Here is a 15,210-nt window from a genome sequence, read left to right as displayed (position 1 = left end):
CGTGGCCGGGAGTCAGAGCCATTCCCTGTACACCTTGGGGTGCGACAGGGATGTCCTCTGGCTCCCACATTATTTAACATCTATTTTGACCACGTAGTTCGTGAAGCCTTCAATAGCTGTACCGGGGGAATCTCCATATGGTACAGATATAATGGGAGGCTAATCGATGCCCGGGTGCGGTCAAGGGATGGCTCCCTATTGCTCAACCACGTTATGTATGCTGATGACTTGGTAATAGCTGCTCAGTCAGAGGAGGAGTTGGAGACGCTGCTGCTGAGACTGGAGCGTGCCACTAAGAGGTGTGGCCTTACCATCAGCCCCACCAAAACTAAGCACCTGCCTGGGTATTTTGTACCATCGGACACTCCACCCCCACAACTCCCAATCGGTGATGGGGCAGTTGTGGAGAGAGTGGAGAGTTTCCCATACCTGGGCAGTGTGCTTATGACTGGCTCCAGTTTAACAGCAGAGGTCTCACTCCGAATCAGTCGAGCGGCAATATCTTTTCATCGGTTGCGTAACGCTGTGTGGAAGCTACCTGGTCTGTCGCTCCGCACTAAGCTTCAGGTCTTCTCGGCCACGGTCATTCCCTCCCTTCTCTACGCTTGCGAAACGTGGACCCCCCTAATGGAACATCTTCGCCGGTTAGAAACATTTAGGCTGACCTGCCTACGATCCATCCTGGGTTTAACCAGACTGGATTGTGTGAGGAGCTCACAAATCCTTGAAAGATCTGGGCAGGGTCCCATCGGTGAGCTCCTCCGGCAGGCAAGGCTGCGATGGCTGGGTCATGTAGCCCGCATGCCCAGCCACCGCATGCCGAAACAGCTTTTGTTTGGCCGGATTGAGGGGGCTAAGCGGGCGCGGCACGGGCTAGAGAAGAGATGGAGTGATGTGGTACAGGAGGACGTGGAGCTGAGTGGACTTGCCGATGACTGGTACCAGCGGTGTCAAGATCGGCCTCTGTGGAGGAGGCTCGTGAAGGATGCTACTGGGCAGTTGGAGGCAGTCGCCCTCCAACAACAACGGAGGGCGGAGGAGCGACGCTCACAACAGCGAGCGGAGCGCCGGGTGGCTAAAGCACAGCAGGTTGGCACAGTAGGGGGCACAGGTGGTGCATCAGCCAGTCATCTCAGTCAGTCGACCCGTGGCACCTGGGTCTGCCCCGTGACCTCCTGCCAGCGGGCGTTCGACACTTCACGTGGCCTCAGGGTGCACATAGCCTGGCACAAGCGTCGTGGTGACGTCACCGCCACTTAGTGGCGAATGGCGGTTGTTGTTGTTGTTGTTGTAAAGAGAGCGGTAGTGTAGCGGTTAGCGAGCTGCGCTATGAACCCGGCGTCCCGAGTTCGATTCCCACTCAAGACCAACACTGGTGACGATTATCTGAACCGGTCCTGGGCCTCCCCTAGGTCGACTCAACCTCAAATGAGTACCAGGTGCAGTGTGTAAAATCATCGCCACGAGGGAGACAAAAGCGGCCGGGCGTGGTGCTGGCCACCCACCCCCTCGTGTGCCGTGCCGGCCTTCATAGGCGCTGCTACTCGCTAACAGCACTTGCCCCAACAGTCTTTGTCGAGTCCATGGAGACCGGTGGTGCAGCGGTTAGCACGCTGCGCTCCAAACCCGGAGACCCGAGTTCGATTCCCACTCACAGCCAACATCCCCAAGGACGACTCGGCCTTCAATGAGTACGTGGCGCGGTGTTTAAAACATCACCGCCGGGTCTGGTACTGGCCACAGCCACCACCTAGAGCGCCGCTTTGGCCGTCATAAGTTCTCGCGAACGGCTCCTGCCCCAGCTGCCTGCTCAGGCTACGCGGGGGATCTTTGTCTCTGGTTGTGCGCGCGCGTGGGCAGTGGCTACTTCTGTGTCCGTGACGAGCGGCGACCCAAGTTCGATTTCCCGCTCACGGCCAACACCAATGCCGTTCATCTGGACCGGTCCTGGGTCCCCCCTGGGTCGTCTCAACCTTAAATGAGTGCTTGCTGCAGTGTGTAAACATCAGCACTAGGGAGAAAAAGGCGGCCGGGCGTGGTGCTAGCCACACCACCCCCTCGTATGGCGTTCTGCACCATCATAGGTGCCACTCGCGAAGAGCACTTGCCCCAACAGTCTGCTAAGGTTATACGGGGGGGGGGGGGGGGGGCCTTTGTCTTGGCAGGGTCCTGAAGCACTCCGTGGACGCCACGTACGAGGAGAGGGGCCCCAGTCCCGGCTACCGAATGGAGACCTCCATCTTCTACGTCGTCTATTTCGTCGTCTTCCCCTTCTTCTTCGTCAACATCTTCGTGGCGCTCATCATCATCACCTTCCAGGAGCAAGGGGACAAGGTCATGTTGGACTGCACTCTGGAGAAAAACGAGGTACAACCGCCGCGCAACGCAGCCAACGTTACGGGGGCGCCAGCATTCAGGCTCGCGCACTGATAGCGAGCGCCTGTTAACGGCGGGGGAGTGGGAGGAGGGGCGGGGGGGGTGAGGGGGTGGGTGGGAGGGGGGGGAGTGACCGCCACTGTGCCCATCTGCCTGCCGGCCGCACCGGTATTTGCGCACCACTCATCATTTTGTGTTCCGTTTGTTGTTCTTCCCCCGCACCTCCGATTAGCATGGTTGGCTACGTACGGCGCGAAAAAACTTCAGCACACACACACGCACGTATCCATTAGCCGGGAACCGAACCCGGGTTGGTAGTGCAGTGCGCAAGCCACCACGCTGTACAGGCTCCCCATCCTAACTGCTGCGTACAAGCCAGCGTTGCTTCGTGAGCGCTCATCCACCTATTGCAACTGGGGGAGGGGTGGGGTTAGGCAAGATCCGACCGTGGGTCCCCCTCCTTTCTCCCGATTCACTTTTACTGAAATAGCGACGGATGTTTTTAGCCCCATGTACAATAACATGTAGGCTATAACGATATAGGTATTATTTTAGTTGCACCGTGTATCGGCGTTCCGAGGAAGACCGTTTCACAGTTATTCATAATGAGATTTTAAGGTTACGATAGTCACAATTAAGATATCACGCGTCTCGATTTCATGCTGGCCCCGTCGGTCTAGGACTTCCTCAAAGGGGGTGGATCGCGCAGCTTTACGCTGTGCTCGATTGATGCGATGGCCATATGCGTTAGTCAGGCTTTGGTCCATGGTAGACCGAAAGTAATTTTTAATTAATCCCAAAAAAATGTTCTTAACATTTATGTACTCGTTAATCTGTTGATTCGGGGCTCCCTTATGGCCGACTGGGCCCCTACGTGTCGCTTCACGCTGCTGCATAGCCCGCGCCCCCCCCAACCCCCCCCCCCCCCCCGTTACGCCGCTGCGTACACCCAACAGGTCTACACACGTCATCGTAGCAAAGTGCAATGCCGGGAGCGCTTGCTAGGGGCAGCGTTACTCGTGTGAGGTTGTCGTTGCCAGCATCGCACCCTGTCACCTTTGTCTCGCCATTGGTAATGTTCAGATACCACGCCGTGTATGAGTCAACCTACGGGTCACCCAAGGTTAAGTTTAAGTGACAACCGCTGTTGGTTTTACTCATGGAAATTACTCATTCCTGATATCCGCAATCGTTTTGGTATTTCATATCTGTGATTGACAAGAAAATTAATCACAGCAGAAAAAAACCGGTGCGGGCCGGAACAATGAATAGATTTAATAACACGCGAAAAGGAGCATTGCTTGTACAACATCTCTCGGCCTTATCCAGATCACCAGTTCAGAAGAACTGAACGTGCGGCCATTTGAACCGCCACATTTCTCGATGGTCTTAAGCGACAAAATGTCCACACAGGGAGCAGCTGCTGGTGGTCTACGTATGGCTGAGGGCTTTAGTGCACTCAATGCCTCTCGCTGCTTCTTGTTCATTCGAATCTTAGGGCAGTGCGTTAACAGCCGCGCCCACTTCACGTGCGCGCGCCAACACACAGATGTCGTGGCTCGCTAAGCGTCCGGCGCCAGTGTACTGCGCCGTCCGGCCGTTTCCAAATGTCCCTAGCACAACGTCACAACCAAGGGGCAACCAGACACAACAGTTTTATCCCTTTCAAATTTTTGCACACTTCAACAGTTTTGGCCATCCGCGCTCAACTGGAGCAATATTGATGACATCCTCTTCACTGGCAGAGGCAGTCACAGTGTTATTTTGGTCAAATTCCCCTTGAGGCATCCGTACTCATCTCCTATTTACAGCCGTGAAGCGGTGGTGGCAATGCCAAATTGTCTACGGCCGGAGGGTGAATCTATCCACAGAACAATCACTGATGACGTCCCACACAACGTGGTACGCATTTTATCAACGAGGGGGCCGCGGGTCGATCTCAAAACCGGAAATTATAATTCCCCGACCTTCCGATGGCGAAGCCGCCCGCTCTGCCGCCTCAGAGCCAGCAGGAGAGGCCCGTAGCTTGAAAGACACCCGACGAGGGACCGTCCGCTCTCTCTCCCCTCTCCCCGCCTCCCGCCGCAGAGGGCGTGCATCGACTTTGCGATCAGCGCGCGCCCGCACACGCGCTACATGCCGGCCGACCGGAACAGCCTCCGCTTCCGCGTGTGGACGTTCGTGGTGTCGCCCCCCTTTGACTACTTCATCATGGCCATGATCGCCCTCAACACCGTCGTGCTGATGATGAAGGTGAGGGGGTTAGCGCGAGTGCGCGCCGCGGGGGTGCGGGGTTTCGATTTGCGCCACTCCAGGACCCGCGTCTCGCAGAGAGGCTCCTTGTCCGTTAACATCTGGGCAGTTTACCAGCATTGGTTCGAGCAAGCTTCACTCTGTTGCTGATGAGACACTGAATGTGTGTACGTATGTTGAACTTCTTTCGCGCCGTACGTAGCCAATCCTGATAATCGGAGGTGCGGAGGAAGGACAACAAACGAATGAATGTCGAAACCGCTGCAGGGTTTTGCTTTTGTTTAACTAACTCTGCTGAAATTATGCACTCCCAGAAGGCCATGCTGCTGGCGGGATGTGTTTTTTTTTTTTTTACGTGGAGGGACAGATGTGTGAAGGACACGTATTTATCCTCTTATTCATATTCTCCAAGACGACGCTTATGATGATTTTGAATGTGGTCTCCGAGAGCCAATCAGTGAGTGGCACTCTAAGAACTTGCTCGTAGTGGTCTCCGAGAGCCAATCGGTGAGTTGCACTCTAAGAACTCGTTCATGGTGATCTCTGAGAACCAATCAGTGAGTGGCACTCTCAGAGCTTGCTCGCAGTGGTTTCCGAGAGCCAATCAGTGAGTGGCACTCTAAGAACTTGCTCGTAGTGGTCTCCGAGAGCCAATCGGTGAGTGGCACCCTAAGAACTCGCTCATGGTGATCTCTGAGAACCAATCAGTGAGTGGCACTCAAGAACTTGCTCGTGGTCGTCTCCGAGAGCCAATCAGTGAGTGGCACTCTAAGAACTTGCTCGTGGTGGTCTCCGAGAGCCAATTGGTGAGTGGCACCCTAAGAACTCGCTCGTGGTGATCTCTTGAGAGCCAATCGGTGAGTGGCACCCTAAGAACTCGCTCGTGGTGATCTCTTGGGAGCCAATCGGCGAATGGTGCTCTCAGAACTCGCTCGTGGTGATCTCTGAGAGCCAATCGGTGAGTGGAACTCTAAGAACTCGCTTGTGGTGGTCTCCACGAGCCAATCGGTGAGTGGCACTCTGAGAACTCGCTCGTGGTGGTCTCCAAGAGCCAATCGGTGAGTGGCACTCTCAGAACTCGCTTGTGGTGGTCTCCACGAGCCAATCGGTGAGCACAGCCCTCCAACGCGGTCACTCAGCCCAAGTAGTCAGACTGCTTGGGTTTAAATGAGTCAGGTAAATTGTCATTTACAGCCCTGAAGCATATTCTTAGTTTTTTCGGTAAAGTCACGTTGAAGAGAAACAACAAAATAACAAAATATATATAAAACAATAAAAAAAAAATTCTCACGACGTTTCGACCATAACTCAAACGGTCATCATCAGGTGTGTCGGTTTGCGTAAATTTATTTTTATTTTTAAAACGGCACATTTATTTATAAAAAACGTTGGCGTCACGCGCAGCCATTGGCAGTTTGCCCAGGACTAGTCCATCTATTTTTTTTTTTTTGAAAAGAGGAGGGGGGAGACGAAATTTTTTATAATGTATGCTGTCTGAAAGCCACTGTAAGCGTGAACAATCAATCAAGAACTGAAATGATTTATCAAATCTTTCCAATGATTGCTAAGATAGAATCCATCTTCTCGGTTGAAATTGTCTCTGTGCTTGTATATGTGGATAGCCTCATGAACGAATCTCTCATGGAAGCCAGATGGCTTACAAAGAACCTCCGTCTTGGAAAAGTCAATGGCATGTGAGCCTACTGAATTAGAACAATGATCTGCTACGGCCGAGGTGTTGGTCCTACCGTGTTTAAGGTCTGCTTTATGTTCACGAATGCGGTCCGAGACATGGCGTTTGGTTTCTCCAATGTAACTACTACCACAGAGGCAACTTAGTTTGTAGACACCAGGGTATTGTATGTCCGGAATCACATCTTTTACAGACGGAACCAGATCACGGATTTTATGTAATGTGTTGAAACGGACCTGGATCTTGTGTTTATTCAAGATTTTGGAGATCTTTTTTGTGATCCCAGCAATGTAGGGTAAAGTGATGGTTTTGAAAGGCTCCTCAAGAGGGTTCTTCTTCATGGTTTGAGTGATAGCTTTGCGAATTGTATAGTCGGAGTAACCATTAGCCCTAAGAGCTTGGTGTACGTGCTTGAGTTCACTGCTTATGTGTTCCTGGTCGGATATGCATTGGGCTCTATGATACAGAGTCTTGATGAGAGAATTCTTCTGTGATGGATGGTGGTGGGAATCCGGTTTCAGATAAGCATCCGTATGGGTAGCTTTCCTGTAGACAGAGTGGCTCATTGAACCATCAGGTCTCTTTTTAATTAGGACATCCAAAAAAGGTATCTTGCCATCTATTTCGACTTCCATGGTAAATCTGATGGCTGGGTGTATGGAATTGATGTGGTCGAAGAATTGGTCTAGAGCAGGCCGGCCATGTGGCCAGATGACAAAAGTGTCATCCACGTACCTCTTCCATAAGGTTGGGCGCAGAGTGGCAGTCTGGATGGCGTCAGTCTCAAATTTCTCCATGAAAATGTTAGCTTAACTGGAGAAAGGGGGGAGCCCATTGGGGTGCCCTCAGTTTGTTTGTAGAAAGTTCCATTCCAAGTGAAGTATGTATTGGTTAAACAGTGTCTCACCAGGGGGGGTACCTCAGTGTTTAGTCCTTGATGAACCAAGTCTTCAATGATTGCAATGGTGTCAGGTACAGGAACCTTGGTGAATAAGGAAACTACATCAAAACTGACAAGCAGGTCGTCTGGGGACAGGGAAATACCCTTGATTGTTGATACCAGGTGAGTAGAATTTTGTACCGCAGAGGTGGTCTTTCCAGTGAAAGGACGCAGGATTTCAGACAAAAAACGAGCTAGTTTGTAGGTGGGGGAGCTGATAGTAGAGACTATGGGACGAAGAGGTGTATCAGCTTTATGTATTTTTGGTAAGCCGTATAATCTTGGTGGCCTGGCAGCAGAAGGTTTCAACGAAAACTGTTTAGATTGATCAATTAATGCGGTTGAATCAGAAATTATTTTGTTGGTTTGTGTGACGAGGCTGTTGGTGGGATCTCTTTTTATTTTTGTATAACTACCATCGTCGAGTAATTCTTTAATTTTGTTGTTGTATTCTATTTTATCCATGATGACAGTAGCATTGCCTTTGTCAGCTGAGAGAACTACAATATCATTCCTCTTTTTTAATTTATATAATTCAAAACGCTCATCTTTGCTGAGGTTGCTAGCTGGCATCTTAGCGTTTTTTTTTTAATATATTTTGTTATTTTGTTGTTTCTCTTCAACGTGACTTTACCGAAAAAACTAAGAATATGAATTACTGCAGTCACGAAAGCTTTAAATCAAAAGCCCTGAAGCAGTGATGCAAATTCCACATTCCTACGGTAGGGGTGAGTATCACCATAGGATGACCATTGTTGACATCCTCACAAAGTGGTACTCGTTTTATTGACCCCTGAGGAGGTGGCCATGGTTAAGTAATTTGTGAGATGTATTTAAAATCTGAGTTGCAAAAACAGATAATATTTAATAATAAAACATTTTACCGTTTTTTTTTCAATCCACTATTGGATAAAGGCTTCAACCAGCCTAGGCATTGGACATCACATAGCTCGTCTGATTCCTCCAGTATAAATAAATATTCTGAGTCTGTACACTTTGGTTCTTGTGGTAAAGTCACGTAGGTATAAAATAAAATAAATCACGACGTTTCGGGCGCAACACCCAAGCGTCCGTCATCAGGTGGGAAAGCATAGCCTGCTGCTGAGGCAGACTGTTTTAAAAGTTTGAAATGGGTGTAGCTCAAGGGTTATAAAGAAGTGGCCGTGGCTAGTGATGTTAATGTGAGAAATGAGCATGTCACTGATTCTGTATTACTGTTTCTAGCATGACTCAACTGGAATCACTCAACAGCAGCAGCAGCAGCATCGCCCCCTGCTGAGACAACTCGACAGGACCCTCCCGATGGAGAGTGTTGAGCCTAAGTGTGGCTCGGGGTGGTTGTTAATGCTGGGCAGAGTGGCTTTCATGAAATGGGGATGCCAAGGACCGGTTTACAGATTACTCGCCACTGATGGCCCTCCTCTTGGTCGACTCAGCCTCACATGAGCACCTGGCGCGGTTTGTAAAAAAACATCGCCACTAGGGAGGCAACGGTGGCCGGGCACGGTGCTGTCCGCCCACCCCCTCGTGTGCCACAGTGCCAGCCTTCATAGGTGCTGCTCGCAAACAGCACAGTCTCTTCAAGCTATACGGGAGGGGGATCTTTGTTTTCTGCGGTTCACCGCACGTGCCGGTGAACGTCTCCCCGCGTGTGTGTGTGTGCGCGAGCGCAGTTCTACGGGGCGCCGGCCGCCTACGACGACTCGTTGAAATACCTCAACATTATTTTCACCATCGTTTTTTCCCTGGAGTGCATCCTGAAACTCGTCGGCTTCGGGTTCCTGGTACGTGCGTCCGGGGGCGCGGCGTCTTCCGCCGTGCCGAGCGGCGCCGAGGACGCGAGAGCTCTGCGGCCGTGCACGGGAATCACTCGCGCCCCCCCCCCCCCCCCCCCACTGCGCGATGGGTGGCCGCGCTTTGCGACGCACAGGCTTGTTGGCGCCGGCGCGGTCACCGCGTGCGTGTATCCCCCACTCCTCGCGGCAAGTGAGCCGGGAGCGGAATCATCCGGCGTTGACGAGCACAGCGCATCATCCCTTGGTCCACTTCTGACAGCATCTTGGCGTGAGGGTGGTCGCACTCGTACCCAACGCGAGACGCTTTTTTGTGTGGAGTTTGTCTGTTCCATCGCTCTCCCTGCTCGGGTTTTCTCCGGGTTCTCTGGTTTCCTCCCATAGCTGCTGGACAAGAAAAAAACAACCCGTAAAATGTAACTGGTGTTGGCCAAACTTGCCTTGGCTAAAACGTTACCCGCAAATTAAGCAATTGGCGTCACGCTAAACAACATTGCCCCCGGCTGAGAAAACTTTGCAGGGTAAATAAGCTCAATAGTAATAATAGTAATAGTAATAATTTCCCAGCCACATCTGAGCTGCTGCTAAATTACACCTAAGCTAATAAAAACCCGCTTGCATAATTGTAATTGTTTATCTGCATGAACGAATCGACGGATTACATCGACAGACGGCACTTTGACGGCTGCTGGTTTGGCGGGATTGGTGTGCGCCACCCTCGGAAAGAGGCATCGTCACGTCCTGTACAATGGCAGCGACTATCGGGGAATGTGTTGAGGCGTTTTCTTTTTTTATACGCAGTCGCTGAACACCTGGCCCAAAGGCCCCAAAAATATCATAGGGCCAGCAATAAACAGCATTATTATCAAAGTTGTAGGGAATAAAAAGACGACATGTTTCTTGAATTGAGCAAGGTCGTTTTAACCTGGGGAGAATAGACGATGGGAGGGAATTGCAGAGCGGTGCGAGGGAAGAAGCAAAGAGAGAGGTGAGGTGACTTGCAGTGTGGTGAGTGGGTGAGTGAGTAACTGAGTGGGTGAGTGGGTAGCCGTAGTGTGGTGATTGAGCACAGTGCTGATGAGTGTGAGATCGTCAGTGTCTGGTAGACCCGAGTGCTCTAAACGGGCGGAGGAAGCGATGGGGTAGATTCACGGCAACGGTAACCACGGGGTAGATTCACGGCAACGGTAACCACGAGGTAGATTCACGGCAACGGTAACCACGGGGTAGATTTACGGCAACGGTAACCACGGGGTAGATTCACGGCAACGGTAACCACGGGTTAGATTCACGGCAACGGTGACCACGGGGTAGATTCACGGCAACGGTAACCACGGGGTAGATTCACGGCAACGGTAACCACGGGGTAGATTCACGGCAACGGTAATCACGGGTTAGATTCACGGCAACGGTAACCACGGGGTAGATTCACGGCAACGGTGACCACGGGGTAGCTTGAGTGCGACTGAAGCCGGTTAGTGCTCGGTTTGGCAAGAGGGCCCAAAACATCATCCTTGCACGCCGCGCGTGCAGCAGCACACACGAGCGTGGCCTGGCGGGTTTTCTCATCGTTTTCAGATTCGGATCCGCGCGCATGCGCGCGGGCTTCCGCTGTACAGGGCGGTGTTAATGACGAGCGTGGGGAGACTTGTCGGCGTGTGATTGGACGCTGCCATCAACGCGGCCCCTCGGTTCTTATTGTGCGCGGCGACGTTCTGCTTCTGCTATAAGGCGGTGCCAATGTTGCACGCGCGCCGTTTGAGGAACAACGATGTGATTGTCATCGTCGTCGACATCACGTTTCTGTTTCGTTCAGAATTATTTCCGCGACGCTTGGAATGTCTTCGACCTCGTCACCGTCGGAGGGAGCGTCACGGACATTTTAGTGACGGAACTCGTGGTGAGCGCCACACGCAATGCCACTCGCCACCACACCCTCACCACCATCACCACTCCTGCATGATCTCACAATGATACCCCCGCCTCCCCTGCCACATCCCACCCCGCCTCTTCTGACCTGCGCCTCTTCTGACCTGCGCCTCCTGCATTGTCGAATCCAGCTCCACATCCCACATTCTCATTTAGGGTCGCCACCTGCCCAGGCTTGACTCGAAATAGTCTGAGGTCTGGTTGCCCGTGTTGCGTTGAACTTTATTTCAGCAAACTGCACAGTTTTGAATGACTCGTGCCGACTGAGAAACGTGTCCAGGGTTTGATCTACGGAGAAGGTGGCGACCCTGCTCCCATCCCACATATTAAATGTGTACCAAATGCAGTACCTTACATCTCCATTTGCCCTCTTGCTTCAACCTCATTCACCGCCTTGCATCGTTTATTTTGTATATACATTCGCAGCATATGTCCCCATCATCCCCTTATTTTATAATGCATTGCGAGTCGGTGCATTCTGCTGGCGCGTCATTCTCCCCTACGATCTCCGCCAGCTTGCCATTCCGCTTTTCTTTACAAATGCAGGATATGTGTTTTTTCAAATCGAGTTGCATCTCACGGCTGCTCCCGACAACTTCGCCCGCGGCCCAGCTCTGTTTTGTGTGTGACCGCCGCTTGCTTTCCCGGGGAGGCCACAGAGCCATTGCCCGCGGGGGGCCTCCCCTCGCTGTGCGGCCAGCTGTCGCGCTGCGCCAAATTGCCGGCCTGCCCGCTCCCTCAGCCCTCCGCCATTCAGACGGCCATGCGTCCGCACCGACCGTGAGCTCGCTCAGGGTTTCAGGATGATACACAAGCAGACAAGGCGCCTCCATCACTAATCTGTCCCTCCACAGAACGAAACGATAACGTTTTTTTTTATTCTTTACGCATCCCATCACCCGCACGGCCTTCTGGGAGTGCGTGATTTCAGCAGCATTGATTCAGTACAAGCAACCTCGAGACCAATTGCGACATTCATTGCCTCATTCATTGCCTCATATGCAGTCAGGCTTGCTTGAACCAATGCTGGCAAACTGCCAACTGTTTATAGATATTGGTGCTAGTTGGACGCAAAACTACATAACACACAAAATAACAACTTAGGTCTTTGTGAAGGATGTGAGTGGCCACATAAATAGCCGGGTTGACGTGTGCGGGAGGCGAGTTGTGGACTTTACACGGAGAGTGGTGGCAGGTGGAGCTGCGCAATTCAGGCATTGAGTTTACATCGCTTTTTTAAGTGACTACAGCTCACATTCGAATGTGAAATTAATGGGCATTTGTTTAACGTTTCATGGCTCGCTGCAGCTAAATTCTAGCACGCCCGTTTCGTTTGATGGGTTCTGAAGTATTCGCTCCCCGTGACCAATCCCAGCTGTCATTCTTTGTTTGCAAAACTGCGTGTAGCTACTAAATACCGTATTCTCAGGATTACAGAACGCTCCAAAAAACGAAACGCACCCCAAACGAACTTGCGATCAGTGTCAATACATTTATGCAAATCTGGTCACACGCACTACACCAACACTAACAACAGCCGCCATTCACCACTAAGTGGCGGTTACGTCACCAACAGCGCATGTGCCAGGCTAGGTGTACCTTGAGGGCCACGGGAAGTGTTGAAGGCTCACTTGACAGGAGGTCACCCGGGCATCGATCAGCCTCCGAAGATGGAAATTCCTGTGGTACAGCCATGTAAAGTGTCTCAAATTACGTGGTAGACAAAATGTGAAATGATGTAGGAGCCAGAAGGACATCTCTGCTGCACCCAAAGGTGAACAGGTAATGGCTCTGATTCCTATTGATCGCTTCATAGGCCTTGACCAAGCCAATAATGCAGGGCAGTAGATCCTGTTGAGATTCCTTACACCGCTGCTGTAGTAGACATACACACTGTATAGCTTCTGTGCAGGACCAACCCATTCTGAAACCACACTGGGGCTCCTCAAGCCTCTGCCTTATCTTGCCTGTCAAGGTGATGTTGAAGAATCCTTTCGAGGATCTTTCCTGGCACACTGAGGAGGGAGATGCCCTGCTAGTTGTTACAATCAGGCTGCGGCGAGCCTCCTCATTCTCCGATGTGGGATGTTGTAGGTGGTGGTAGTGGGCCTGCCACCTTTTCTCAGCTAGCCAGAACACCTCCTCCATCAGCCAGGGTCTCCGGAAAAGTATGGACTGTGTATCCAATGCATTCATAGCTTGTGCATGAGCCACAGTCCTGAACCTCACCCATTTCCCCTCAGCATCAGGGGGAGGGGGGACAATGCAAACCCCAGCTGCAAGCAAAGATGACATTCGTGCTTGCACCTTTCATCAGCGAGCCGAGACCAGGCTGTTGTGGGTTTTAATGGGGTCCTACGTGGACAAAGACAAAGATCCCCTGCATAGCCTTAAGAGACTGTCGAGACGTGCTATTAGCGAGCACCTATGAAGGCCCGCAAGTCACATAAGGAGATGGAATGCCAAGCACCCTGTCCGGCCGCCTTTGATGCCCACACACGCACGCACATATTTGCCAAATTATTATACGGATTCCCAACATTGACTTGAAAAGAACATGGAAAAAGAGTGCATCTTATTCCAGAGAATACGGTCCATCATCGCTTGGCTTGTTTGACCTCTGGGACATGAAATCACATGTTCCTCGTTCACGGTATACGAGCCGCTGTGCAGACTCTAGATGTCGTTACTTTCTATCCAAAGCTGTGTGGCCTCTTGGTTCAAAAACACAACGCAAAACATACGCTTTAAAAGCTCCCCTCGGAGCACGTGCGCTGGGATTGGTTCATCCGGATGTGCCGTAGCCTCCCTCCCCCCCGTACCGGTGTCCCGCATCGCTCAGCTGGGCTGGCATCGCGGGCCCCTCTGGCACGCACGCCCACTCGCAACAGAAATCTCCAGCGGGCAAAAGTTGACGGTTAAAACTCCTGCTGGGCGATTGCTCCAAACGCTTTGGGGCTCCGTGAACGATCGGCTCCCGGTGGCATTGCCTCAGCTGGCTCTGCCCCACCGCTCTTTGCGAGGCCGAGCGAGCGATCACAGTGGAAGTGTCCGCGGTGCCGGGGCTGGGACGAGGCGGCTGCGCGCGCGCACCTGGGCGGGGGCGCGCAGTCCGCCCGCCCACTCACCTGGAAAAACCCATCTCTGTGTGTTGCAAATCATCCGCCTTGCTGTTGTGTATTCCAGCGCCTGCCATTATGTGATTACGTTTGTGATCCACGCGATATCTCCCTAACATCCGTGTGTATGTTGTATGTTTGTGTAATCCATTTCGCTCTCCTGCCTACCATCCGATTCCATCACTGAACCCATCCTTTCATCCGCTTTGGACCAATCAGCAAGTGGTAATTGTGCTCCTCTTCCATTTTAACCGCTTCACAAGCCTATCACAGCACACGCATCGCGTACGCTATATATACACGCCACGTTAAAACACACAACCACACACACACACGTGTGTGGTTATGCCTGTGCTGAGCATGAGCGAGCAAGATGTATTCACTTCTCACTAAGGGGGGGGGGGGGCGGTCTATCTGCGTATTCTTGCAATGCAGAGCCCGCCCCCCTCCACCCCCCCTCCACCCACCCCCTCCACCCCCTCTCCACCCCCTCTCCACCCCCCCTCCTCACCCCTCCACACACCCCCTCCACCCCCCCTCCACCCACCCCCTCCATCCCCCACACCCTCCACTCCCCCTCCATCCCCCCTCCACTCCCCCTCCACCCCCTCCCTCACCCCTCCACCCACCCCCTCCATCCCCCCTCCCCACCCCCTCCACTCCACTCCACCCCTCCCCACCCCCTCCACTCCCCCTCCACCCCCCTCCTCACCCCTCCACCCACCCCCTCCACTCCACCCCTCCTCCACCCCCTCCACTCCACCCACCCTCCACCACCCCTCCACCCCCCAGGGTTATTAGCAGGGCCCACTTACACGCTCGTCGTCGTGCTTGTGAACTCGCACCGTCAGACCTGCTCGTGCTGCAGACACGCTCACAAAACGGCCACAACAGCAAGTCCACACAGTGGTTGTCATCACATCCCTCCCAGAGCATGTCCGTCGGGCTGCACGCTAAGGCCGCGCTTCCGGGTCCGCGGGCAAAAAGAGGTTTGCTCTCAGGATAAGTCGGGCAAACGTCGCGTTCCTAAAACGTCACACGATTTAAGTGGACGTCCGTGCACGTGTGGTGGCTTTGAACGGGTTACACTGAAGAGGTGTGTAGATG

General features: G+C 52.6%; 1 protein-coding gene across 3 annotated transcripts in view; it reads left to right on the top strand.

The window, feature by feature from the left end:
* LOC116938948 (voltage-dependent N-type calcium channel subunit alpha-1B-like) overlaps positions 1-15,210 on the top strand; it is a 217,121-nt gene that overhangs the window by 145,574 nt on the left and 56,337 nt on the right. For all 3 annotated transcript variants that reach the window (XM_076061005.1, XM_076061006.1, XM_076061007.1), the window contains exons 35-38: positions 2,166-2,367; positions 4,465-4,629; positions 8,936-9,046; positions 10,872-10,955. In XM_076061005.1, the coding sequence (XP_075917120.1) occupies positions 2,166-2,367; positions 4,465-4,629; positions 8,936-9,046; positions 10,872-10,955 (562 nt within the window). The remainder of the gene's footprint in view (positions 1-2,165; positions 2,368-4,464; positions 4,630-8,935; positions 9,047-10,871; positions 10,956-15,210) is intronic.

The sequence above is a fragment of the Petromyzon marinus genome, chromosome 5 (assembly GCF_048934315.1).
Source record: "Petromyzon marinus isolate PM22_M1 ecotype Great Lakes invasive population chromosome 5, UKy_Petmar_22M1.pri1.0, whole genome shotgun sequence".
Classification (NCBI taxonomy): domain Eukaryota; kingdom Metazoa; phylum Chordata; class Hyperoartia; order Petromyzontiformes; family Petromyzontidae; genus Petromyzon; species Petromyzon marinus.
Note: the sequence above shows the minus strand (reverse complement) of the source record. Positions and strands in the feature narration are given on the sequence as shown.